This window comes from Amphibalanus amphitrite, unplaced genomic scaffold (assembly GCF_019059575.1).
Source record: "Amphibalanus amphitrite isolate SeventyFive unplaced genomic scaffold, NRLGWU_Aamphi_draft 000142F_arrow, whole genome shotgun sequence".
Lineage (NCBI taxonomy): Eukaryota > Metazoa > Arthropoda > Thecostraca > Balanomorpha > Balanidae > Amphibalanus > Amphibalanus amphitrite.
Genome location: NW_024881637.1, coordinates 547,906 through 575,017, shown reverse-complemented (window position 1 = coordinate 575,017; position 27,112 = coordinate 547,906). Strand labels below are relative to the sequence as shown.

At 53.4% G+C, this 27,112-nt stretch overlaps 2 protein-coding genes across 3 annotated transcripts in view; one reads left to right on the top strand and one right to left on the bottom strand.

Annotated features, from left to right (window-relative positions):
- LOC122382548 (rho family-interacting cell polarization regulator 2-like) overlaps positions 1 to 18,487 on the bottom strand; it is a 28,855-nt gene extending 10,368 nt beyond the window's left edge. Inside the window, exons 1-8 of one of the 2 annotated variants that reach the window (XM_043368036.1) lie at positions 18,149 to 18,487; positions 11,833 to 12,016; positions 4,969 to 5,119; positions 2,506 to 2,772; positions 1,919 to 2,033; positions 1,494 to 1,663; positions 667 to 812; positions 251 to 377 (exon numbers count right to left, since the gene is read on the bottom strand). In XM_043368036.1, the coding sequence (XP_043223971.1) occupies positions 251 to 377; positions 667 to 812; positions 1,494 to 1,663; positions 1,919 to 2,033; positions 2,506 to 2,772; positions 4,969 to 5,119; positions 11,833 to 11,990 (1,134 nt within the window). In that variant the 5' untranslated portion in view covers positions 11,991 to 12,016; positions 18,149 to 18,487. The remainder of the gene's footprint in view (positions 1 to 250; positions 378 to 666; positions 813 to 1,493; positions 1,664 to 1,918; positions 2,034 to 2,505; positions 2,773 to 4,968; positions 5,120 to 11,832; positions 12,017 to 18,148) is intronic. The other variant, XM_043368038.1, reaches the window with a different exon arrangement.
- Positions 18,488 to 18,799: 312 nt separating this feature from the next.
- Positions 18,800 to 27,094, top strand: LOC122382547 (conserved oligomeric Golgi complex subunit 7-like). Its single transcript, XM_043368035.1, has 17 exons — positions 18,800 to 19,033; positions 19,556 to 19,646; positions 19,896 to 19,976; positions 20,223 to 20,327; positions 20,594 to 20,725; positions 21,293 to 21,476; positions 21,895 to 22,088; positions 22,430 to 22,538; positions 22,805 to 22,912; positions 23,169 to 23,294; positions 23,472 to 23,617; positions 23,900 to 24,020; positions 24,490 to 24,645; positions 25,048 to 25,262; positions 25,548 to 25,651; positions 25,907 to 26,064; positions 26,372 to 27,094. Coding segments are annotated over exons 1-17 (2,220 nt in total). The 5' UTR covers positions 18,800 to 19,031; the 3' UTR covers positions 26,560 to 27,094.
- Positions 27,095 to 27,112: the final 18 nt, after the last annotated feature.

Genomic DNA, 27,112 nt, shown 5'->3' with positions numbered 1-27,112 from the left:
TGACTACCGGACAAAATATAATAGGCACGAGTGATCACGTACCAACTGACTACGTCAATCATTGCAAGTCAAATATCACTCTAGATGGAAAGTTCCAAAACTAGGACAAATGGAAAATAAGTCCGCAATCAATTGGCAGTGATGCCTCCGATACAAATAACATTTAGATAGTCCTTCACAGATGAACCTCATCCCACCCCATGAGCCCTTCCCCGGCCAGCAGGCAGCCGCCCGTCGCCTCTCTGCCCACCTTCATGTTGGCGGCTCTCGCCTCTAGCCCCAGCCGCGGTGAGTTGATGGTGGTCCTGCGGCGTAGACCGGGACTGGAGGCCGACACTTGGCGACTCAGAGTGTCCTCCGGGAACGTCTCGATCGCGCTGCGAAACGGAGCGGGGCTCTGGTAACGAGACTGTGAGGACAGTGGGGGTCATATTATGCAGCCGATCAACTCGCATAGGATATTACGGTGAGACATGCCGAGCAAAAAACCGCCGTAGTCTACAAACTAAGTAAATGAGACACAAACTGTTCTTCAACTAGCCAGTCTTGTAAACATAAGCTATTATACAGTTTCGCAGGTTGTAATTTAAAGATGTTTACCACTTACCAGCTACCATACATCGATATAAAATACATCGATAATTCAAACTAAGCGAGTCTCCTCACCTCCACGTGACGATCAGTGTCAGTTTGAGGGAGCCGGTGGTGTTGAGGTAGATGACCATCTGCTGGGTGTGCGCGCTCAGTAGTTCGCCGATCTCACACACCTTGGTACCCAGCACGTGCTTACCAAGCGTCTTCACCTCCGACGCCTGCCGGAACGGGGAGACAGGGAGATACCGATTAATCAAAGTGAGCGGGATAGTTACGGGCAGAAAGGGAGCCAGGGAAAAACATATCAAGTAAACCCAGTGTCCCAAAATTTGTAGATGTGGGTGGGAAACGACATCGAAATGCAAATCATTTTCCACTCTCACCTCCAGTTTTCAAGCCCAATTTTCCACTCCCAATTCCACCGAGAAGGAGCAATTGCGGGAATGGTTGTTTTACATCTGTCACAATTGTAGATAGATTAATGTTTTTGATCATTTTCCCACTCTTTTTGGGCCTTGTATTGTATTGCATTGTATTGACAAAGGCAGACAACTCCACATGGGCCATTAACCTCGTCGGGGCCTTACCTGACCGACAATTTTTCACTCTCATCCTTTTTTTTTGGTCAGCAATTTTCCCCTCTGACACCCAAGCAAAAATATGATTTTGATACACTGAGTAAACCAGAGGGTAAAGGCAGACTATGTTTATTCAGTGAGCTACGGACCAGCTTTAGAGCTCAGGAGTCAGCAGTGCGATACCTACTCCAACAACTAGCAAGTTAAGCTACCCACATTAAAGCAATGACTTTTCAACACCCGTGCACATTAGGTATCTCTCCCCATACCCGTACCTGACCCGTCTGACCCTCCCAGCCTCTACCACCATTGTCAACTGACCTTGATAACCAGCTGGTCGGCTAGTGTGGGCCGCAGGATACGCCTCGGCCGGTTCCAGCGCTGCTGCTGGTCCTTGCCGATGGTGCCCCGACAGCGCCACTCCTGACTGCCCAGCCGGACGCAGATCTCGTACACGTCACCCGCGCACAGGCGCGCGAAACCCTGGATACCTGGATAACAAGAAAAGGAAAGGAGTTAAGATATCCCGAGTCAAACCAAAGAAAAGTCATAGGCATTGTATAACCCAAGCGTGTACTATCTGCACTCTGTTTATGATTATCAGCTGCCTATCGGAGTTTAACAAATGCACAAGTCTCAGCACCTTGAATTCACAAAACAGTTAAATAATCCGCACCCCAAAGCGTGCCAGATGGTCTACTATGCCCACTAAATCGTGATCGAGCCTTTCGTCGGTTATGCCTCACCTTTGAGTTCGAAGAGCAGCGTGCCCATCTTGCTCTCCAGCTGCGCCTCCATCAGACACATTTCGTCGGTACACTCCTTGAAGCCCGAGCGAGCCTGCGAGAGGCCCCGCTGGCTCTGTGGGTCACACAGGGTCACGGGGTCAGTCAGTAGAGGTCAAAGTCAGGATAGGTCACTGTCAACAGAGCAGGTCTAGGACAACAGTCGTCAGGGGTCGATGGCAGAGGCCGGGTTCACTGCCAGCACAGCCCATGGTCCAGTGGGCGGCCCAGACGGTCTCCATCCCAGTACAATCACCGTCGGGCGGGCTCCATGTCAGGACAAACACGGCGTGTGTGCGGCAGGTATACAGAGGCGGCGAACAGAGACGCGCAGCGGCGGCGGTACTGATGGTTAGGGCGTTAGGCGTGGGACGAACAGAACAGGACAGACGGCGTGACCTGAGTGCGGCTGTACCGGTACTTTAGTAGCACCACTGACCTGAGTGCCACTGCTGGAGCTATAGGCCGCCGCCAGTCGCTCGGTGGCCTCCCTGAGCCTCTGCTGCTTCCCGTACTGACCTGTGTGGTGTGACTGGTATAATACTGACCTGAGTGCCACTGCTGCTGCTGTAGGCCGCCGCCAGTCTCTCGGTGGCCTCCCTGAGCCGCTGCTGTTTGCCGTACTGCTCAGCCAGCTGCTCGATCTCCACCAGGTGACACTCGAGTCGCTTCACGTATCGCTCGGTGAAGCGCAGCCGGCGCTCCGTCTCGTACAGCCGGCCCTGCGACTGGGCAGAGTGCAGCGAGACAGAGTCCAGGCTGTCCCTCAGCAGCTGGACCTCGTGACGTTCCAGCTCAATGGCCTCCCGAACACCCTGTATACCGGGGGAGGGGGGGGGGGTCAGTATAGGACAGCAGTACTCCCACCCACCCTGGCCAGCTGAGGGGAGGAGATTGGAGAGGTCAGTCTCTATACTGCACAGCGGAGATCTGACGACACAGCTGGTGTGGGGTGGGGTATGGGGGTGGGGAGGCACCGCATGAATCACACCAGTGATTGATGGCTAGTCTGAGTGGTGTGTGTAAATGGTCCACGACCAACTTTGGTATACGTTGGACCTGTAATGACTTCTGCAGCCATCGAGACACTTGCCGTTTTTCCTGTACAGAACCTGACCATTTGAATAGACAGCGACTCGCTGCACTTAACACAGGCATCGAAGGCGCACTACAGACAGGCATATGGACACACAATCCGTCTAATTACGGCCACATAAACCACTCAGCCACGCAAATAGATCAGAAACAGGAAGATAACCACGGAAATCAGACACATAATCACGGGGAAATCTAACCAGCGTCAAAAACACAACATATGTGGCATTAATTGATAAAACGTCCAAGCAGTTCTCAAGCGTTCCCGATCACTTCCTTCGGCAGTGAGCACCAGTTAAATCTGCGAGCTGAGCTGTCCAGTGCCAGTCTGTGTATAACGAACAGTGTGACGTCCCCCTACTATCACTGTTTAGCCGCGTTTCTGCAGAACTGAGCAGCCCGTTAGGGACCGACCGTTTCCATTGATCCCTGGACACGAACGGAGCGGTCTCGGCGCGGTGGTGACGGACAGACGGACGGACGGACGGACATACAGGCGGACAGCTGCACACTCGGTGCACCCGCCTGGACGGTCACCGGGCAGCGGGCGCGACTGAGCGGCACCCCAGACGGAGCTCTCCTCCCGCCACCCGTACACACACAGCAGCGGGGACCAGGGCCGCACCCCAGACGGAGCACTCCTCTCCGCCACCCGTACACAGTACACACACAGCAGCGGGGACTAGAGCCGCACCCCAGACGGAGTACTCCTCCCGCCATCCGTACACACACAGCAGCGGGAGACTAGAGCCGCACCCCAGACGGAGCACTCCTCTCCGTTACTCGTACACACACAGCAGCGGGGACCAGAGCGGCACCCCAGACGGAGCACTCCTCCCGCCACCTGTACACAGTACACACGTACAGCAGCGGGGACTAAAGCGATGCGCTTCATAAGAAACTTTTATCAAATAAAAGTTGACTGGAGCGAGCGAGCCCTACAGGGAACACGGAGTTCCTGGGGTTTTTCTATGGCAGAGATGACCCAAGATTCCTGCAGAGATAACCAACGAACCATCGCTAGAATGACATCTCATCTCCAACACACTTCACAGATGTTAGAGACGAGTGCGACCGCATTGAACCACTGCACTCCCCTAACCGAGCAACCCTCTCTCCCCTCCCCACAGAGTTCAGATCTGTCCAGAGTTGACCCGCCGTCACAGTGTTTACACAGAAAGTGATGAGTGGGTCCAAAGGACATGAAGGTCGTGTTACCTTTCACCACTGGTCAGCAACTCACATGGAGCACGAATTAAATCTGAACAGGATTTACAGAACACTGGACACGTACATATTTAATATCGGGACACATTCGTGGAACCTTTTAACGCCCATCATTGAGACAGACTGAAGTTGTTTTCAAAGAAGACACCCAGGAAAATTGCCACACATCACTCCACCGGCAATGTCATCACAAAACAAAGACATTTTTGTGGTTGATTCACTGACGCAGAGACACAATTTCCTTTCGAGGCACGCGACAAACTGAGCACACGTGCCACCCTCCGTCAGCGATGGGGTAAACTTCAGTAAGGTGAAGGACGCCACAAGAGGCGAAGCAAGGGAACAATTATCGGCGTGAAGTTGTTCGAAATGGGAGCATCAGAGCAGTTAGACAATATTTATGCGACTTGGTTACACCTCTAAAAATAACCGAAGGTTTGTTGTCAATAGTTAAAACACTATTCTTTAGAATTGTGTTTTTCTATTGAAAAACAAATCTGAGTTCCCTGACAATTTGGCAAAAGCTGCCTGATATAGAGCATAGACGTCGCATGATGAGTGATTAGTGATTACTAAACCAGGGAACTGACATAATGAAAAGACACACGTGCAGAAACACCAAACACTGTATGCGCTGATCCGTTGGGCCCTTCTCTGTCTTCCCTGTACCCCCCCCCCCCCCTACTCACCGTCATGAGTGCGTCGGTCATGGCCAGCGCTCGGCGGTAGCTGGGCTGTTTGGGCACCCTGCAGTCGCCGGGCAGACCGATCCAGCGGCGAGACTCGCGCGGGGAGCGGACGGACTGGCCGAGAACGTCCGAGCACTGCCACGAGTACCGGCTAGAAACGAGACGTAAGGGGAGGGTGAGAAGAAAGACAGGGAAGATGAGAAACAATACGATATAGGAGGAATAGTCCACCTGTTTTGGGGACTAGTTTAATCGGTCAGTGAGAAACGCATGCCAGTGAAGGGAGCAAACGGCCCGGGAGGTTAATAGTGCCAACGTTTCTCACATGAAACTCTTTACACCGAAACTTTGCTCAGCGTCCAGAAATAGCATCAAAGGGAAAAACCCTGAAAAGAGAACGCCAGAAGGCAGCGCTGACGGTCAAAGACGGTTCAATTTGAAACCAGCACTGAGTTCGGGACAACGGCAGTACCCGTTTATGGACAATGGGTGGTCAATGGTCACCGATCAATAACACATGATCCGTCACTCACAAAGAGCAATCCATTTGTACAGTGTCAGAGCACAGACAACTGTGCAAACAATACGCGGCGCAAATATTCCATCAAACCCCCTGTCCATTAATGTAGCATGGTTTATGTCATGTCTGTGCGATGACGTTTGGTTCTAAATACCTCGTTCAGCCCTGATTTAGAGTCCTGCCTGGCTATCAGCTGACAGCTAGACCTAACTGACCAAACATTGCGAGACCGTGAAAAAAAAACGAAATCGCATCTAAGATTTAAAAAGTGTGAAACAAAAAGATAAATCTAAAACGTTAGTTTGTTTTAAAGTAAGAAATTTGCAACATATAAGCTACAACTTCCACATCCCACGATAAATGCGTCAATAGATCAGTAATTATGTCGACAGTGACCCCATAACACTCATAACACCCGCCGGCGCGCCGCACCCATCATCGCCGCCCAAACGAGCGCCGAAATTTCCACACCAGAGCAGCTCGCGGCGCTGTTGCCACCCAAACCAATTGACCCTATCGAGCTGAGGGCAGCACTGGTCACCCGAACTGCCAGAGATCAGTCCTATAACACAGGCCGGCAGTACTGGTCCAATGGCCGAGATACGGGCCAAACACACGTGACACGACCCACCCAGCAGGTGTAAACAAACCGACCACCGGACACCGCAGACCGGCACTAAATGGACGCCGGGCGGGGACGATAAAACACGGAGAGGACACGGGAGCGGACTCGGTCACTGACAATCAGGGAGAAGGTCTTATTTTGCTCGGTATGCCAGGACAAGTTACATCTTTTCCGAGATATATTATCAGCTGCTTAAACCTATAATAAACAGAGCTTCCGGTCATGAGATCACCTCTTAGCGACGCTGTCCCTACGCCACGGAGTCGCAATGACTCGTGGCGGGTCGCCCTGCTGGGAGTACCGACTGAGTCGTTCCTCGTGACGGTCACCCAGCTGGGAGTACCGACTGAGTCGCTACCGGACCACCCAGCTGGGAGTACAGAGTCACCGACTGAGTCGTCGGGTCACCCAGCTGGGAGTACTAACGGAGTCGCTACCGTATCACCCAGCTGGGAGTACAGAGTCACCGACTGAGTCGTGACCTGGTCACCCAGCTGAGAGTAGGAACAGTACCGACCCGACTCTCCCCTGCCGACCGTCTCGGCAGACAGACGCCGTGATAAACACAGAGGTCTGACGCAACCGGCGAGCGGCCCCGCCCAGGTCGGCACAGGAGGGGGACGGGGGGGGGGGGGGGCTCGGAGATCGCCGCCCGCCGCCCGCTATGAGCCGAGTCGCCGGGCGGAACCGTTTGCAGCGGACGGTGGACGGTGGACGACGGTCGGAGGACGGTGGATGGTGGCTGGTGGACGGATGAAAGAGGACAGTGAACGGCCGAGAAGACGGTGTTTCAGTAGAGCACAGGAACAGAAATAAGAGTGCTTGTAGATGATATCAGGTCAAAGTAAATGGTGACCACGTGTGACAGGATGAGTGCTATTGATGACTCGACGGGGAAAGCAGCAAAACTGTCAATATGAAATGAGGGATGAGAATGAGCGGCGAAAAATGTGAGGATGGTTAAGATGAATTCCATAGGGACAGACTCTGGATTCCGGATGGAAATGAGCCACAGGGCGACTACAGCAGTCCCTGCTGGCTGTAACCGACGGAGCACCAGTGACAGCCGGACAGAGAGCCGATAATCAGGGGGGGGGGGGGGCGCAGCAGGCGCCGGCCGGGGTCGGCGGGCGCACGGGCGCGCCGCGCCGGCCGCCGGACCGCTCCGTTTTTGCACGTCTCCGCAGGAGAGTAAACAGTGCGCCGCATCCGGACTGGGCCCGGCTCGGTACGGCGCGGGTCGCGCTCGGTGGATGGCCGGCGGCGGCCACTCTCGGAGCGCGGCCATTAGTGCGGCGGCCGCTGACAGCCGAGTGTCCAGCTCAGCACCGCCGAGCCGCGGTCCGGGCCGCCGGCCGATGATGTGCGGGCAGCGGGGGAGGAGCGATGAGCGCTCCGTAACTGATACCCAGCAGCAGCAGCCGACGCACTAATTTGCATTGTAAATGGCGGCCGGCCGGCCGGGGTAAAAAGTTCGTGACGGGACGCACGCCGCGCCGCAAGGCCAACGGGTCCGAAACTGCGTGCGTAAATATTGCGGGCTGGGGAGCGACGGCACCTGCCGACAACACTGAGCTTACAGCGACTCGTGGAGAGTTGGAGGCTGGTGCAGAGTGCAGCAAACGCGCCACAATGCACGGCACACAACACTGTGACGGGGAGACGTAATGCACAATGCTGTGACCAAGCCGTGTGTAACTAGTGAGTGTACACGGGTGCAGAGTTTCGGCACAGGTGCAGGGTGCAATTTCTGGTGACAGTGACAGAATCAGTACGGCCGGTCCGGTGACAGTGACAGTCTGACACTGGCCGTAGGGTGAAGGATCATGTGACAGGCCGGCCGACGGTGGCACAAGGACGGCCTCGCGCCAATACGGCAGTAAGACGTGATCGCAGCCGTGCCGTGAGCGCAGCTGTCGCTCAGTGCCGGACCGAGCGCACGGCGTGCCGCCAGTACAGGGCCCCGCGGTCACACGGTGAATGAAATGACCAGAAACCGCCGCATGGCTGCGCACAGTAATAGCCCGAGCTGGGAACTTTACACAGCCCACCAGGACCAAGGTATCAAAATTCGCCATCCAGAACTTCAAACAGACCGCGAATCGAGAGGAAAAGTCTCCGATTCACTGCACGTTGCAGCTCTCTACTAGCCGACCAGTGCTCGGCGTTCACTTTCGCAACACGAATCCAAACATTGGGTGGTTGGTGCGGTCGGTTCTGGTCATGAGTTCCCACCGGGGCGGTGTCTAACAGCGCGGCGCGGTGGGACGGAGCCGAATGTAGACGCCGGGCTGTGCCGTGGAGTCTCACAGAGCAGTGCTGGAGCGGGCTGCAGTGACACAGACGTACAAAGCCACACGGTGACGGTCATACAGCCGCGGAGCGTGAATAGACTACACAGAGCAGAAGGTGACACAGACAGACACACAGACACACAGGTGCGGAGAGCGGTGCCGGTTACCTGGAGAGCGGATAGGCGGAGACACAGCGCAGCAGGCGGTACCTGTGGAATAAGAGGCCGCCAGCCAACCGGTCACGTACACATAAACACTCAGCGACGGCGGGCTGGGGGGGAGGAAACACACCGCCGACCGGGTGCCGCGGCTCCGTCACCCGCCGATACACATCTACTGACGTAAATACCCGCGTCAACGACCTGATCGCTGCGCACGTACTCACGTCAGTTACACTGATGCACACTGATGCTACTAACGAAACACTGATGTTGGTAAACGAGGAAAGGACACCGGCGGGCCATTCATGCTTGCAAGACATGAACCCATGGAGCGCCAAAATACACAGACGGAAGACGGGTCGGGGCATGCACCTGTTGCTAAGGCAACCAGCTGATCCCAGCCAGCGGGGCCGGCGCAAATAGAACAGTCACCAGGGCCCATATCAGGCTCATACCTAACGCTCTAACGCACACACGGAAATGACTCAAGTCACAAGTACTCAGAATTCAGCAGAGTTCAGCTAAAGACGACCTGACTCACTGCGTACACAGCTACTTCACGGCACATTGAGAGCAAAATGAGGCCAGAGGTGGGCTCGACGGAGGTCCAGAGACCACTAGAGCACGTGAGATCAGATGTAGTCCGCGGGGTCCAGAGGGCGACGGTCCGTCCCGTACAACTGAGGCTGAGATCATATAACGCATACATACGGAGACGGGTTTTGAATAGAGCCTGCTTTTGGGTGTTGAAGGCGGTTTCATAGATCCTGGTATAGGCTTCAAGCAATAATGTTGCTCATTTGCTACGGACAGTGACTCCTACCTCCCCGGCTTCCAAAACACATGGCCTTGGAAACGTAGCCCGTCTCATTACCATTTAAAGTGGTGAGGTACCCCACCATGGGTAAACCACATAAAAAACACCGATCATCCACGGGCCGCTATCGACCAAAGCCAACACTATGGCGCTCGGCATTTTACCATGACCGCCGCTGCGACAAAACCCGACTCTGAGTAATCGTTCATCGGGTGTCGGTATACAACGTGTCAGCTGGCTGGCGGGGAACCACCCAATTCGGGCGGAGGTAGCCCACCATTACCAGATCACACCCGTCAACAAACCTACAACTACGAAACAGACGGCGATCCATTACTTTCGCTCCCAGCGCTCGACCATCAAAGACAAACAGCCCAGGGACTCCGCAGCCAAGAAGCCAGCAGTACGACTGAAGGGCTCAGTTCAGTAGTACTGCAACGCGTAACCGATTCGTCACCGCAGTACCATATCAAGACAGTACCGAAGTACCCCGTCCGTCTCATTACTTTAGGTCTTAGGAGCACCGCAATGCCTCAGTAAATAGTGAGTACCGCAGTACTCGCTACATTTTGGTACCGTGGGAGCACGACAGCTGATACTGTTGACTACCTCAGTTACCACGGGAGCACCTCAGCTGCCCGTGCCGCACCGCACCGTCTCCCTGTGGCGTTTGGCACCGGGCGCCGTTTTGCCCGGTCGACGTTCAATGAGCACCATCGAGCCAATGGCAGCCGTGCCGGGAGCCCCTCCGACCCTGGCGGCCGCGCCGGGGCGTACCGGGCCGAGCACGCCCGAATCTCAGACAGCGAGCAGCCTCAGCGACAGCCGGACTTTGGTCCGTCAACGGAGCGCGAGAGTACTGCTTCGGACGGAACGGGGCGCGTCTTCAGGGAGATTGAAGACACTACTAATGCAAGATCAAGACATTCTATCTCAGAACACACAAAAGACGAAAATGGAAGATCGTCCAGTGTCCAGATACTCAGCTGTCAATCCATAAACGCTTACAAGACCTACCGTAAGCTTAAAAATCTAACTTTGGACAGCACGGCTGACGGCACCTAATTGAGTACACTTTACGTGCCTGGGTAATAAGCACTTTGGAGCACTCGCTCGGGTTGAATGGCCGTATGGAGCCACAAAGGTAGAAAAGACCCGCACACTCGGCCACCGCAAAGTGCGGGTCACAGCGCCGTTACTGCGTAGTTGGCACTCTAAAACGTCGGCACACAAAGGCAGTAGCGGATCCCGGTAAAATTCAGACCACCAAACAGCTCTCCGGCACGGAGTCGGGTCGGCGCCGGTGGGTAACGGGCCGCCCCGCCTCCCCGCCAGTCGGCGCTGATCTCAGCTATCGCCGCCGAGCCGATAGCCCGCCCAATTTCCTCCCAGTGCCGGAAACCTCCGCTAGCCGCAGAATGGCAAACGCGATATTCATGACGCCAACGCCGCCACGGAAACTCAAGGCCAACGCTCGGTATGCCTGCGGGTCTCCCCGCACCCAACCAATTGCGTAGGAATTAATAGCTGCAGCAAAAACATGCGTGATTATGCACGGAGATTAAGTGAACACGGCGTTGTGCAGTTCCAGTTGTTATCAACTGCTGCTCCTACACGAGGGTTTGCACCGGTGACGTGACAATGCACGGCTGCGGTGCAACAATGTTATCTTCGCGACGGGCGGCCGGACATCCTGCACTGAGTCTGCCACTCACCGGAGACCGGGGCCGAGTCCCGCACTATCCCGCAGTGAGTCTGCCACTCACCGGAGACCGGGGCCGAGTCCCGCACTATCCCGCAGTGAGTCTGTCGCTCACCGGAGACCGGGGCCGAGTCCCGCACTATCCTGCAGTGAGTCTATTATTGACGGAGTGGATCAAGATCTGCAGAACCACAAACTTCAAAGATATTCTAGCCACAATTTAATCCTTCTTTTAGCATAACCGAGTCACCCACCAGCAACACGACTTCCGTCCGGTCATCTGACTCAGAGCCGGCGTGACTATATCGGAGACGGGATAGGTCACCGGCCCGTGCTGACCTTTCCTGCTGTGCCGTCCCGACCCGGCGGTAACAGGATGCGGCGCCAGACCCTCCGGGATCCGTCGGGAGGGTGCAGACCGAACCGACCACGTGTCTGAGGCCGGTGCGACGCTGACGGATCAGGTGGAGACTCCGCTATCCGGAGAGAAATGCGATCTCCACGGAGAAACCGGACACGAGTATCTTGTGATGCTTTTACACCCCTCATAAAACGATACACTGGAGAATCATCGCACACGTATACAACACCAGACATCATGACCTGACAGCATGTAAGTAGCTTCCACACGCGGTGAGTACGAGCGAACGGAACCATGCAGGCTGTCCGTTAATCCCACCCTTTCTGCTATCGTAACCCGAGATCAGCCAGCGTCCCTCTCGTCCGCCGCCGGACCGAGACTGACCTGACGTCCGACTCGAAGCTACCGTCGCTGCTCAGGGTGGCGGATACGACGCGTCGGCCGGGCGCCGCTGCTGTACAGAAGGACCGACTCCGGCTCACCGCGCATGAGGCCGGGTCCGTCCCGGTTCCCCCGGACGATGGAGGTGGCGACGACGCCATCGGTAGCACTGTTCGAGGTCACAATCCTGGAAATGACATAGGGAGAGGTCAGCAGGTCCCTTAGAGGTACAGAAGGAGTCAGCAGGTCTATCAGGGGCACAGTGAGTGGTTAGCATGTCTTCAAAGGCACATAGAGAGGCTAGCAGGTCCTTCAAAGGCACATCTGAATCAGCAGCTTCCTCAAAGGCACAGAAGAGACACCAAGTCCCCAGACACACAGAGAGGCAGAGGTAGAGGGAAGAAGGCCCCGTTGGAGATGGTGGTAGGTACACTCATAATAGTGTCATCAAATAAATTATATTGCTCATCCATATTTATGCATCTGCAAAAGGGCCTTTGTATGCATCATGTCCGATATTGATATGTTTATTCACATTGGTATGTATTTGCAGGCACCTTTGTCAATGAAGTGATTCACATTAATTTTTCATGTTCTAGATTTTCGAAACTAAGTGACAAATATAGTAGAGACCTGGACCCAACACTGATCATGACTGATCCCTGAGGACCTCACTTTTATCAAAATTCAAAATTGACTTATAGAATTGTGGTGTGTATGTGCGAATGGACTGCATAAAAGAAGACTAAAGTGGGGTGGGGATAGTGTGATGTGTATAAGTTGGGGCACCCCGCGTGTGCGTGCCTGGGCGCGCCTCTGCGCGCGCCTGCCGCCGTGACCGGGACCTGGGCGACGGAGCGGCGGAGCGCCAGTCTACGGTTTGAGGTGAGTGAGAGCGCGCGATCACACTGGTGGCAGCGGTGGGATAAGTGCAGTGATGGAGCGAGACAATCGATTGGTGTGGGGGGACGGGGAAGATCTGGACGGTTTTCTCCGACGCGTGGATGCGTGTCGTCTCACCGTTGGAGACGAAAGTAAGGCGGTAGGGAAGGCCCTACTGGGCCTTGGATCGAGAATCAGTGTGATGGATTCTCTTTCGGAAGATGACAAGAAGGACGTCGCAAGTCTGAAGGCAGCCCTGAGGCGGGAGTTCGGCAACTCAACCAGGTGGTACCAGGAGAGTTTCGAGAAACGGCGGAAGAAGCCCGAGGAGACATACGGCATGTTCCTGTCTGTTTTATGCTCTCTGTTCCGTGGTGCGTTTCCAGGCACTGATACTGACGCCCCGGTAGCCAAGACGCTGCTCAAAAGCCGTTTTTTGGATGGGATCAATCCAAATGTGTCGTCCCAGTTGCGCCTGATGTTTCCCGACGTCACTGCTGATAAGTTGCCGGAGCATGCTCGACGCGTAGATGAGGCTCTGGCGTCCTCGGGGTCACATGCGCCGGTACAACAGGTCACTGAGCTAGGAGCAGAGGAGGGTGGTGAGGTAGCCCAGCTGCGGGGAGAGGTCGCTGAATTATCGCGTATGGTACAGGCGATCCAGTCCGGCGGCCCGCGGGCTCGGCCGACCCGTGGAGGACCGGCGGCCGGCGCAGCCCGAGGCGCCATGACGTCATCGCGCGGCTCGGCCAATGTCCAGTGCTGGACCTGCGGTGCGCAGGGGCACGTCCAGGGGGAGTGCAGGAGCGCGCGAGGTGGACGGACCGGTGGCCAGCGGCCGGGGGCCACCGGCGGAGAGGAGAGGGGATCACGTCGAACATGTTGGACTTGCGGTTCACCGGGACACATGCAGAGGGAATGTTTCAGGGCACCGGTAGGTCGTGGTAGAGGCCGTCCAGCGCCGGTCACCTGTTGGAGATGCAATGAGTTCGGCCACACTCAGTACGATTGTCCGTTAAATTTAAACTGAAGTGGGTTACTGCCGAGGGGCGGGCGGTAACCAGCTCTCAAGGAAAATGCCTCAGAACTGGTACTGCTCTACCGGTGCGGTCAGCTGAAGGGCCCTCGGCTTGTTCTCTGCATGTGAGAGGTCGTATTGGAAAGCTGCCGTGTACGTGGTTGGTGGACACGGGCGCGGTGGTCTCGTGCGTGTCGGCGGCTCTACCGGGAGTCAGCTCCGTTCCTCTTTCCACAGCTGAGCAGAATCCAATCGGAGCTAACGGGATACCGCTGCAGAGTGTCGGCCAGATTTCAGCGGACCTCCTGATCGGACCAGCCGCGGTCAGCAACGCTCGCATTCTGGTTGTCAAGGACCTCTCGGCACCGGCAATCCTGGGCACGGATGTGCTCAGGAAGTTCAAGACATTCAGCGTGGATTTTTCGAAGCGGTCTCTACATATCGGTAGTCATTGCATCCAGTTGGAGGCGAGGCGTGAAGGTACACCGCAGCAGCCGGTTTCCGTCTGTTTGGCATCAGATTATACCCTGGATCCTTTCTCAGAGCGACTGGTCGACGTCATGGCGTTTGATTTCGGGGCGTCGGCACGTGATGTCATCTTTGACCCCGATCCATCGAAGGCGGTGCGGCTTGGTGTCGCCCTCTGCCCCTGTATAGCACGGTCGGATGTCGATAACAGGATTCCGGTCCTTGTGAAGAATGCTGGAGCAGAGCCAGTGAGGTTGTATGCGAACTCTGTCTTGGGAGAAGTCAGCGAGGGGCAAGTGGCGGCAGTGGCTGACGGAACGAAACCAGACAGAAACGGCCCGGTTCAGGTTGATCTGTCGGGCGCAGAACTAGGCGATCGAGACCGGGGAACGCTCAGGAGGCTGTTAAACAGTTACCGAGATGTTTTCGCAAACACAGACGACGAATTGGGTCGAACAAACATTGTTCAGTTCTCGATCAACACTGGGAATCGCCCCCCGGTGGCAGTCCGAGCACGCCGTACCCCCTATCATTTGAGGCCCGAAGTTCGGAGGCAGATTATGAACATGGAAGAAAGAGGAATAATCCAGAAATCGACGTCGCCATGGTCTGCCCCAATTTTGATGGTTAAAAAGTCGGACGGGTCATATCGTTTTGCGGTAGATTTTCGAGAGCTGAACCGACAAACAGTAGATGAAGTAGCGTACCTCCCATCAGTGAAGGAATGTCTTGACAGTTTGGCTGGTTCACGGATTTTCACAACATTGGACCTGAATTCGGCCTATTGGCAAGTTCCAATAGCACCGGAAGACCGGAAAAAGACGGCGTTTCTGACCGAGGATAACAAGTGGGAATTTCTGGTTATGCCATTTGGGGCCAAGGGAGCTCCGGGCTGTTTCTCACGTCTGATGACCGAGGTGTTGCGCGGTCTGCTCGGACACGGCGTGACCGCGTACTTGGACGATATTATTGTGGGAGGCACCACGATAGTCGAGCATTTGTCACTGTTACAGGCTGTCTTACAAAGACTGAGACAGGCAGGTTTGACGGTGAAGAGCTCCAAGGTGGTTCCCTGTCGTCGTCGCATTCGTTTTCTTGGTCACGTGGTCTCAACGGAAGGTCTTGAACCTGACCCGGAGAGGGTGGAGGTGATCCGGAACTGGCCCCGACCGGAGACAACGAAACAAGTCCGGCAGTTCACCGGCCTCTGCAACTATTACAGCGACTTCGTGCCGAATCTTCAACAGCTGGCGGCGCCACTACACGAGATCTCGGGTAAGGCGCGTTTCTCCTGGAATGTAGACCGAGAGCAGGCATTCGTGAGACTAAAGGATGCCCTCTGTCAGGCCACTACGCTACAGCTTCCAGACATGACCAGAGAATTCGAAATAAGCACAGATGCCTCGGATACGGGACTCGGATGTGTCCTGTCGCAACGTACGGAAAGTGGGCAGGACAGACCGGTGTGTTTTGCCTCCAAGACATTTTCTGCCGCTGAACGCAATTGGCATATTCGTGACAAGGAAATGTTTGCCCTGATATTCGCTGTCAGGAAGTTCCGTACTTACCTTCTTGGTAAGCCGTTCCAGTGGTTCACGGACCATTGCGGTCTTCAGTGGCTCAAGAACACAAAGGATCCGAGGGGTCGATATGCCAGATGGATAGAGGAGCTGGAGGAATTCCAATTCACGGTTCACTTTCGGAAAGGCGCTGATAATTGTCCGGCTGACGCACTCTCCCGCAGGAGTGAAGGCGTTGGTGGCGGTGTGATGCCGCCTCAGGTGGCTGAAATCTCTCAGCCAGACCGGAGAGAGGACGAGAACGAAGAGTTTCTCCGGGCTCAACAGCATAACAAGTCTATGCGGGCCCTGAGAGACGAACTCATTCTGCACAGGCGGCACGGACGGGCATCTAGCAAATGGCTGCACATGGGTGTTGAGCCGGCCATTGATGTTCAGAGTGGTCTGTTGATTGGGAAGAAGGGAGCTCAGAGGTATATTTTGGTTCCAGATGAAATGATTGTGAGGGTGCTTCAACTAAAGCACGACAAAGCTGGTCATTTTGGCGCCGAGAGAACGACTACTTTGGTGCGAGAGAGCGGATATTTATGGATGGGGATGCACCAGGATATCAAAAACTACTGTCGCAGCTGTGTGATTTGTGCACGGTCCAATGACCCTCAGCGACGCCTCAAGGCGCCACTGGAAATGACCACGCAGCCAACGGCTCCGTGGCAGCATGTGGCCGTGGACCTGATGGGTCCGTTTGGCCGTGCGCCAACGACGAGGGGTAATCGTTACACCATCGTAGTGTTGGATTTGTTTTCCAAGGGTGTTGAGATCGCGGCGATTCCTGACAAATCGGCGGAGACTGTGGCCAGGGCCCTCACCGAAGTGATTTATAGACACGGGTTACCGGATTCTATTCTCACCGACAGAGGACTGGAATTCGACAATCAATATCTGCTGGCATTAACCAATGCTATGGGCATCGACAAAAAAAGAGTGAGCGCGTTCCACCCTCAATCGAATGGAGCTGTTGAGCGGGCGAACAAGACAATTGGTTCTATGTTGCGCAGAAATGCACAGGAATATAGAGAGAGCTGGGATACATGCATTGGGTTGGTTCGTTTTCAGTACATGACGGCACCTCATCACACAACAGGATATTCGCCATTTTATTTGCAATACGGACGTCATCCGAGAACCCCCGAGATGGCCCGGCTGGAGGGTGCTAAAGTTACCAAATCAGAGCAGGAGTGGGTAAAACAACTGGAGCGCAATTTGCAAGAAGCGCACAAACACGTGATCATGAGAGAGGAGATCAAGAAGAAGGATCGCGTTGAAAAAAGCAGGCTCAAGAACGTTGGGGTGAAATATCGTGAAGGGGATAGAGTTTTCATGAAGGTACCAAAACGTACAGGAATGCCGGGAAAGCTCCAGACGCGCTGGGAGGGACCGTTTATTATCATTAGCTGCAGGCAGGGGAACACGTACCGGATTAAGAAGGAGGACAACTTTCGGCAGCGATATGTGCGACACTACGATGAATTAAAGCCGGTGGAACGTAGACAAGAACGGCTTCAGGAGTGGCATGGAAAGGGCACCGGACAGTTATCATCCCCGCCAAACAAATCCAGCGTCACAAGAGACAGCAAGAAGGACGAGGAGCAAGGCCGAGAGCACGGACAGGTGGTGTTAGACTCGGATGATTCAGAGGAGGAAGAGGAAGAAGAGGACGTGAGCTCGGATCAAAACACGGCCGAGCCAGCGATCGGAGAACGTCCACAGACGCAGTTGCGGCGGAGTGAGAGAGAACGCCACCCGCCAGATAGATACGGTGAATGGACCGTATAAAAGAAGACCAGGGGAGGGTGGTAAAAGTGGGGTGGGGATAGTGTGGTGTGTATGTGCGAATGGACTGCATAAAAGAAGACTAAAGTGGGGTGGGGATAGTGTGATGTGTATAAGTTGGGGCACCCCGCGTGTGCGTGCCTGGGCGCGCCTCTGCGCGCGCCTGCCGCCGTGACCGGGACCTGGGCGACGGAGCGGCGGAGCGCCAGTCTACGGTTTGAGGTGAGTGAGAGCGCGCGATCACAGAATACAGTTCAATCCTCAAGAATATTTACAATCTACCTCAAATCCCTGTAAACCAGACAGGTATGTGGCATGTGCTACAGTTTTGAAGTCAATGAAATTCATGCAGCCAAGTACCTACCTACCTACAATTGGTTCCGAAAAAGTAACATGTCTTGCTAGGACAATGACACCTCAAGGCTCAAAGTTATCAACTGAAATCACTTAAAATATCTAAAACATATTTCGACAACATTTTATTCCATACTACATAGTACATATGTAATAAAGCAATTTAGATAACAGCGAAACCGCTAACCATTCAACACCAGAACGATATAAAGAAAATAAATGAATTCAAATTATGAATACAAACCTTTCCTTCAAATCAGGCGCGATGAAAATCCAGCAGCACATTAACATCAAAAGTGCACAGTCCCGTCATGTTAAATAAACGAAATATTCAACCATCAACCTTCACCAACCCTCTCCACACATTTTTCACACAAAATCAACGAGAATTACTCAAGAGCCAAACCTGAGCCAAACTGCATCTCATTTGAGACGTAGGGAAGGTTTGATAAAGTATCTTTTTGTATGACGTCATCAGTAAAATATTGTATTTCAGATATCGAAGAAAAACTTGATACAAGGTGGACGAAAAGTAAATTTTATCAGTGATTGATCATAATAGAGTCAAGATAAGCAATAACGGAAATAAAAACAGTGAAATTGGAGTTCTTTGTAAGAAAAATTAGAAAATCTTCAATCAAATTATTGACGTCATCAAAATGATTTGTGTTTGTCAGTTGTTCTCATAAATTCTGTTCTAAAATACTGCTCGTGCTGTTGCTGAGGAAATTCATTACGATTTTCCAATCAATGCACTTGTAACATTGAATTTCAGACAGTTGATTGGTCAAAAGCGGCATGGATCTGCGAAAGCAGAAACTGCTCACTTTCGAGCAGGTGTTTTAGATAATATAGACGCCTATGGCGCATAAATGACATTAAAACGTAGGCAGGGAATGTGCAGGGAATTGTATGTTTGTTTTGTTTTGCGTATATCATAATACATGTTTGTGGAAATATTGTTATTGCATCCGTGAATTGCTATTGCAGTTATTGTGAAGGACATTATTGCCTGCACCGGATGTGGCCTGGTGATAGTAACAACAGCCAGTGCCCAGTAGTTTGCTGATAAGTTGAAGTGCCTTTTCTGACACCTGCTGTGACAGGTCCAACTTGTCCAATAAAAAATGTGAGTGGAGTATAGGTTACCTATGAGCTACAGTATAGGTTTTTGAGTATAGTTTTTTCTCTTCTTTATAAAGAGTTCTGAGCTTCATTGTCAATAGTAGTTCAAGTTGATACTTTGGATCAGGATTTCCTGGCTTAATTGTCCATTGACCATTGACCATTGTACCGATTGCTACGGTGTGGCCCGCCGCGTTAGGACGTGGCCCCGACCGTGTGGTGTGAGTGTTGGGGCTACACCACACGGTTGGGGCCACGTCCTAATCCTGGCTTATTTGACTTTGACTTTAAAGCTCCATTGGTTTTATGTTGGTATCATTGTATTGCCTTGTACCATTACAGTAGTAAGTGGGAACTGTTATAACTGTTCAAACAGATCAATAATGCTGTAGGTACCAGTACAAGCCACCATAGGTAGATGGGTGACCATTCCATTTCTTTGCCATTCAAACAGCAAAGGAAGTTTTTCCCACCAATAGGGTGCCCTGACATGACTCTGATGTCTTCCTGTTTTGTTTTGCTGCAGGGATCTTTCTGCTTTTTCTGATGAGAAGTTTGATGTGAAGCAGTGGGTGGGCCAAGTTTTTGAAGCACCAGAGATGAAAGAAAATCCTGAGGTATACTTTTTAAATAACTCCATTATATCAGCCATTTTAGGGTTAACTGGTTAATAATGCACTGAATAACCCTACTTATATTTTGTCTCAATGTCTCAATTGGCTCATTTGCTTTCAGTTTGAATGCTGTTTGCAAGTGTAACTTGTTGAAGCTTCAAGCCTTTGTATCTATTAGGTGTGTTAAGTTTTGCAACATTGTAAAATGTTTTCTGTGATCTAGTTGAAGCTGTTCTGATCATCTATTCACAGGGCCATGCTGCAACAGTTGTAATGAAATTACAGCTTTTTATTCAAGAAGTGAACAACTCCCTGGATGAAACAAGTCATCAGGTACACAAATGCATGCAACTTTATTTATAGGCAGTTTTCAAAGAGCACTTACCACCCATGTGTAGTAGTCAATGCTTTTGCTGGGTCCCTTTTTACCTACTAATTTTACTTTTTTGCTGCCAGCCAATGTCAACAAGGGCCAAAATGTTTTGTTACATGCAAAGCCTGAAGCTGAATTGCATTCAGATGGTGAAGGAGGCCTACCTTGGTTCATTGAGCTGTGACGCTATTCCTGTCATCTGCCAGGTCCTCCAGAGCCTGCCCCGCCTGGTGCGAGACGTGGAGGCGGTCAGAGCAGAGGCCGCGCGGCTCCGCGAACAGATGAGCGTCGCAAAAGCCGACATCGTGAAGGTAGGTCCTGGGCATCTCGGTGACGTTTTTTTGCGATGAACACACTCGTAAAACGTAAACTGAATTCGTATTTGTGACCCTGAAGGTATGTATCAGATGAAGATCAGATGCACGACGAATGCTTGTTTTTACGATGAAATGTTTCCCGCCCGATGAATGATTAATAATAAAGGAGCGTTTCTCGCCGATGAATATCATTCCCACAGCATTATGCGCTTACTTATTCTCGATTTCCCGCGATGTTTACCGTCTTCCGCCGTTATCAGGTGGAGCAGGAGACGGCTCAATCGATGCGCACGCTGACCCGACTCGACACGGTCAAGTCGCGCATGGAGCGCACCTGCCAGGCGCTCAAGGAGGCCGACAACTGGACTACGCTCTCCGCAGACGTTGAGGAGGTGAGGGACGCCCTCTGAACCCAGGGATATAAGTGTTTGGTCGGAATATTACGGGAACTAAAATCGCTTAAGGTAAAATATGCGTTCAACGTGATTTTGTGTGAAAGACATTACCAGATTGGCGGGAAAATATGTGAGAAAAGAAGATTAAACCACATGAGCGGAAACGAGTGTCAGCCTCTTGGAGCTCAAGCTGAACTTATCCTGCAACGAGATCAGACGCACTGATAGGCAGCGGTATACGGACACACCCACATCGGCTGCTGAGTCGGTCCGTGACCCCGCGGCTCCTCTCGTTCGCAGGTCTTGAAAGGCGGTAGTCTGCATACTTTATCCCTCACATCTTGTGATTCGGTGACCCTCTAACTCTGTAACCCTGTAACTCTGTGATCTTGTGGCTCGGAGACCCCGTAACTTTAAAACTCACCGTCCCCAGGTTCTGGTGAGTGGCAGCCTGTTACCGTTACTCCCTGTAACCTGCCGTCCTCAGGTGTAGTAGAGCGGCAGTCTGTACCGTGCTGTCCAGGGCCCTCATGTAACCCGCCGTTACCCACTGTTCCCATGCAGGTTCTGGAGAGTGGCAGCCTGCAGCAGATGGCCGACAAGGTGGCCGCTCTCCAGCAGAGTCTGGACGTGCTGGGACACGTCTCTGACTACGAGGAGCGCCGGCAGACGCTGGAGGAGCACAGGAACCGACTGGAGGCCACGGCCAGCCCGCACCTCGTGGCCGCCATCACCGACAACGACACGGGTACGTAGAACAACGCACAGGTCGGCGGCGGTATAACCGGGAATGGGATGGTGTGGGAGGTGTTAAAAAAATCGATCGGTAGCAGTTTTTTTTTTTTGCTTGTCTCCAGCAATTATTCCGACGGAAACTGACGCAATTGAGAAAAAAAGTTATAAAATCATGCTAGCATTATGCCTAGTTTCTGTCCATTGTCTTACCCTGTCCCCCTCCTCCTCTGCTGCAGCCTGCAGTCTGAAACTGTGACTGTATGCTGACCCTGACCGTATCCCCAGCCCGCAGTCTGAAACTGTGACTGTATGCTGACCCTGACCGTATCCCCAGCCCGCAGTCTGAAACTGTGACTGTATGCTGACCCTGTCCCTCCCCCAGTCCGCAGTCTAAAACTGTGACTGCATGCTGACCCTGGTCGTATCCCCAGCCCGCAGTCTGGTGCTGGTGGAGGTGTTCAGGCAGATGGCCCGGCTGCCGCAGCTGGAGAAGTACTACGTGCGCTGCCAGCGCGCCGAACTGCAGCGGCGCTGGTCGGCGCACCTCGAGGCCCGCCAGGAGGAGGGCGTGCTCGAGTGGCTGACGGCATTCTCCGAGACGCTGGTCGACACGTGGCACACGCAGGTCAGCTTCGGGAAATGCACACGGGGGCTGAGTACCGTACCACACTGTTTGAGCTATGGAACGATCAACCGGAGGCTGTACACCTCATCGCCGTACCCTCTGAAGTTATGCTGCGTGCGCTGCTTACTTTGTCGCTAATTGGTCGTCATTGAAGCGTTAAGTTGTCAGAAGTAAAGCTATTCGTTTAAATGTGTCGTTATTTAGAGCACCAAGTATTTACGGTACCGATGCGTTTTTTTTCCGTCAGACCCATTGGCTGGAGCAAGTGATGCCCCACCTGAGTCCACTTCAGTCCCTTATGAGTCTACCTGAGTTCATCTGAGTCCCGTCTATTTCGACAGACCCGTTGGCTGGAGCAGGTGATGCCCCACCTGAGTCCGGCCAGCACCTTGTGCTGTGTCCTGGCCGATACTCTGGCCTCCCTCCAGCCCAGCGTCGCCTCCTGTCTCGGTGAGCTACTATTTCACGATAGGGTGTTTTGTCATCGCTATATTCGCAAGGAACAACGCCAACTTAATGAAACTGTTGTTCACCTACACCGTCTACGCAGGACGATACGTTTCGTGAATGGTATGTAGCTACGGGCTAAACTGTTTACTTCGCAGGGCAGTCTTTTGGTGTGTATTTTTCAGTTCAAATTCATTACTTCGAGTAAGTAGGCGGGCTGTTACTTTTGGTTCCACCATTTCCTCGGTGAACCGTCCCCTTTCCCGCAGACACGGCCACGAAGGAGCACAGTGACCCGCTGCAGCTGTTGGAGGAGTGTAAGAGGGTGACGGACCGGCTAGTCACCACACTGCTGCAGGTCGCCGACGCCACGGCAGGTCAGTTGTGTAACATAGAGCGTTCGACGATCCGGCTCAACTCGCCAGTTTTGGAATCATCAGACGTCTGAGGACATCGACTTCGTGGATGAAGTCCTGGAACGGATCGAGCTTCGGTTTTCGTGGACAAAAATGCTTTCGACCTTTTAAGCAGCTATCGTTTTGCTTAATATGTTACGGGACTGCACCTACACTCTTTTTCGTATAGTGTTTGGGATTGTAGTATAACTCATATGTTTCCCGTTTCGTCCTATAGGCTCGAGCGGCTCGGTCCCGGCTGCGTCTGCGCTGGTGGAGGCGACCTACGCTCCGTACGTGACCCAGCTGCAGCGCTACGGACGCTACCAGGAGCAGCTGCTCGTGCCCACCATCAAGGCGCTCGGTGAGTCGGGGAACGTGTGTCTGGAGATAGTTAATGGACTTGTCATGAGACAAAATGAGCCAGGAGTGGCTTTCAATCCCAATTTTTCGTCATGCCTCCTCATGCTGCATAATATATTATTCGTTTGTAACCTGAAGGCTCCCTTACTAACTTCCGCCCGTCCCTCCCCTCGGTCAGTTCCGTCCAGCGCGGACCTGCAGGAGCGTGTGGACGCCGTCGGCTCCTCCGTCAGTAAGCTGATGACGTTGCTACACTCGGCGCTGGACCGGTGTCTGTCCTTCACCTACGGCTACTGCCTGCCGCAGCTGCTTGACGCATTCCAGGTAAAGAGGGTGCAGGGGTGGTTTTGTAGGTTGGAATAGGGCATGAACGATTTGCTTCCGGTGCGTCGTTTGAGAACCGTGGTCACTGGTTATGCAGAATGCTACAAAGACGAATTTCTGACATCTTTTTGAATATGTGACTTGACGGGAAAATGGAAGCAAAACGAACTATGTTTCAATATAGAAGACGAAAGTTTTTCGCAATCTACTGCGAATTGCCCTCTTTGCATTCGGTATGCCCTGAAGCTCTAGAAGTCTGGCTAACTGCCTGTCGTATTTCAGTGCGCCTTTGAGACGGAGCTGGCCAATGTGAACGCCACTGCCAAACAGCTGGAGTCCCAGCCGAGCGCGGGCTCCGACTGGACCGTGTTCCACGCCAGTCTGCGGCTCCTGCAGGCCATAGGTGAGTATCAACAGGATGTGGAGAGCGTCTCGATTTGTGTGTATTTTTGGTTAAAAGCTTACTTTGCGTTACAGTGGATTAAGTTTGGCTGTACCCTTTGCTCTTTTTCTCGAGTGCACGTCGTGTGCTCTTGCAATTATCCGGTGTCTGCTCTGGCCCGAAGTGACCTGTTTACGTAGACCAGTGTTTCCTCTCCCCTTGACCCGGTATCTGTCTGACACCCCAGGTGACCTGATGACCCAGACCAGCCGACTGGAGGAGCGGGTACTGAGCGTGCTCTGACCCGGTGTCTCTCTGATCTGTCTCTGTGACCCCAGGTGACCTGATGACCCAGACCAGCCGTCTGGAGGAGCGGGTACTGAGCGTGCTCTGACCCGGTGTCTGTCTGACCCCAGGTGACCTGATGACCCAGACCAGCCGTCTGGAGAAGCGGGTACTGAGTGTGCTCTGACCCGGTGTCTGACCCCAGGTGACCTGATGACCCAGACCAGCCGACTGGAGGAGCGGGTACTGAGTGTGCTCTCCCAGCCGCCGGGTGGTGTGCCGGCCCACCTCAGCGCGGCGCGGCTGCTGTCGGCCGGCGATCAGAGCCGGTACCAGCAGCTGGTCGACAGGGTCGCGGAGGGTGAGTCCACACGCCGGACACTGGAGTAGGGCTGGGACGGTGCGTCTGCGTGAAAATGCAATCAATCAATGCATCAGGTTTGCAAAGTTATCTTATTTTTCTTGAGGCAAAGCTGTGTTGTCTCCCATAAAAAATGTTATTGAGAAAGCATGTAGTGTAGGGTATCCTTTTGGACACGGCCCATTTTCTCTTCATTCCGTACCTATAGTATATCTCACCTCCCCGCCATGTATATCAGGCGACTCTTTAGTTCTGCTGGAGCCGTGCCACCGTCTGCTCGACTCCACGGTCCTGTACCTCACCCCCGCCCCCTCCCAGGCGGCTCTTTAGTTCTGCTGGAGCCGTGCCACCGTCTGCTCGACTCTACCATACCTCACCCCCCCCCCGTCTCCCCCCTCCCAGGTGACTCGTTAGTTCTACTGGAGCCGTGCCACCGCCTGCTGGACTCCACCAACGAGGAGGTGCAGAAGGTGGCGTTCCGGGCCATGTTCGCGCCGATCCGCTCCCAGCTGAAGGCCGTGGAGACGGTGGACTGGGAGGGCCGCGGCGGCGCCGGCGCCAGCCTGTCGGCCGACCTGCCCGACTTCAGCTACACCCCGCAGGAGTACATCACTCAGGTGCGGAGTACGCAGGAGTACATCGTGCAGGTATAGGAGTGAGCTCATCACACTTATGGCTTGGACCTTGTCGGATATCCTTTTTTTCAGTGTGTAAATACTCTAAAACCTGCTGAAGCCGTATGCATTGGCGATTGAGGGTAAATGTCTACTGACTTTGGTCGCTGTATTTTGCAGTGTTAGCATCTAACGAGTGATTCATAGCCTTTCTTCGCTCGTCATACCCTGTGTACCAGTCACGGCTCTAACTCGTTCCTCTAACTCGGCCCATTCTGTATCCAACAGGTGGGCCAGTACCTGATGACGCTGCCGCAGCACCTGGAGCCGTTTATGACCCAGCACGACCCCACGCTGGGACGAGCCCTCCAGTCCGGCGTCATGCCATACAGGTAAAGTGCGCATGTCTGGTCAACGACATAACTAAGTATGCTTGCATTCCGTTTGGTAGAAATGGCTTACAGTTTGTTAAAAAGTATCGATATGATTAATTGATTGGTGTGTTTTAATAGATGTATTTTCGCCTGTCACTCTTGTTGTCATGTAGCTAGCTTGTTTCTACCCGTGTGTTTCCCCACGTATGTTTGCTACACCTCACTCTACCATACCCCTCTCTCCCCTCTCTAACCGTCCCATTCTGTTCCCAGCTCCAGTGTGAGCGGCGGCCGGAGCGAGTCCGAGTCCTCCGTGGTGCACTACATCATCAGCTGTCTGTCCGAGGGCGCCTGTCAGGTGTACGCCGACACCATCGTGCGCATACAGCACATCTCGGCAGGCATGACCCGGCAGCTCGTCGCAGATATCGGTGGGTACAGAAGGCACATTGGCTGGATAGCACTTGGGTACATTACTGGGCTAAAACACACCGACTTAAGGCATATACTGGTTTTCCGTCCCCAAAATGTTTTTTTCTTATTGTTAACCAAACTTTGTTTTTCGTTTAATACTTTGTTTATTTTGCTTTACGTTATTTGTTGCGTCAGGTAGGTATATCAATTTTATTTGCTCTCCTTTGCATTGCTTATTTTCATCAGATAAAACAAGCCACCGGAAAATAGGTAGCTGTCTATGTTACCGCAGCCTCACCGCCCCTTCCGCCCTCCGCCCGGCAGACTACCTGGGTAACGTGCTGGATGACCTGGGTCTGCGTCTGGCCGAGTCTCTGCACGCGCTGAGCACGCTGCTGCGCTGTCCGGCGACCGAGTACGGCCGGGTGAGCGCCGCCGCCGGCCAGCCCCCGCTGCCGCCGCGACTGGTGGCCGCCGTCCGACAGATGCGCGGCCTGGTCTCCGAGTCGTGAGTCCAGGCGGGGGAGTGATGCATTCCACGGGGGGGGGGGGGGGGACGGGGGACACGGACGCCGGTGTGTTTGGTAGCGCAATGACTCGAGGTCAAGGTGTAGGGAGTGACTCAGTACCGACTCGGCTGGCGGTGTGTTGAATGGAGCAGTGCCGCTCTGCTGTGACAGGAGTATTGCAGCACTGTACAGAGTGTGCCGACCACTGCAGCTCTGTTGTCCAACAATCGGTGATGGTAATTCATGATCATCATTAAATGGTCGTGGGCTTACCATGTTATCGCGTGTGTTGGGTCACTTCACCTTATGTCCGTCTGGCAAATGGCTTTAGTTTCATTCAAAAGGTAAACACCGGTCAATGCTACCTTTTGTTGCGATAAACCCTCTCGTAGGCGATTCGCCGTGGGCACTTTGCGTTCGATATGCAGTTACGGTTTTCACTTGTAATCTACCCCCCCCCCCCCCCGAGACCTATCAGTTTTTGTTGTTGTGTGTCACTTTGCAAGATGGAATATATTTATGCATATCTTTAACCTAATTTTATGGACTTTTCCCG

Excerpts from the sequence above, each read along its gene's own strand:
- LOC122382547 (XM_043368035.1), top strand. Across the intron at positions 22,089-22,429 it reads TCGACACGTGGCACACGCAG|ACCCGTTGGCTGGAGCAGGT; the intron begins GTCAGCTTCGGG and ends CTATTTCGACAG. Across the intron at positions 25,263-25,547 it reads CGCAGGAGTACATCACTCAG|GTGGGCCAGTACCTGATGAC; the intron begins GTGCGGAGTACG and ends TGTATCCAACAG.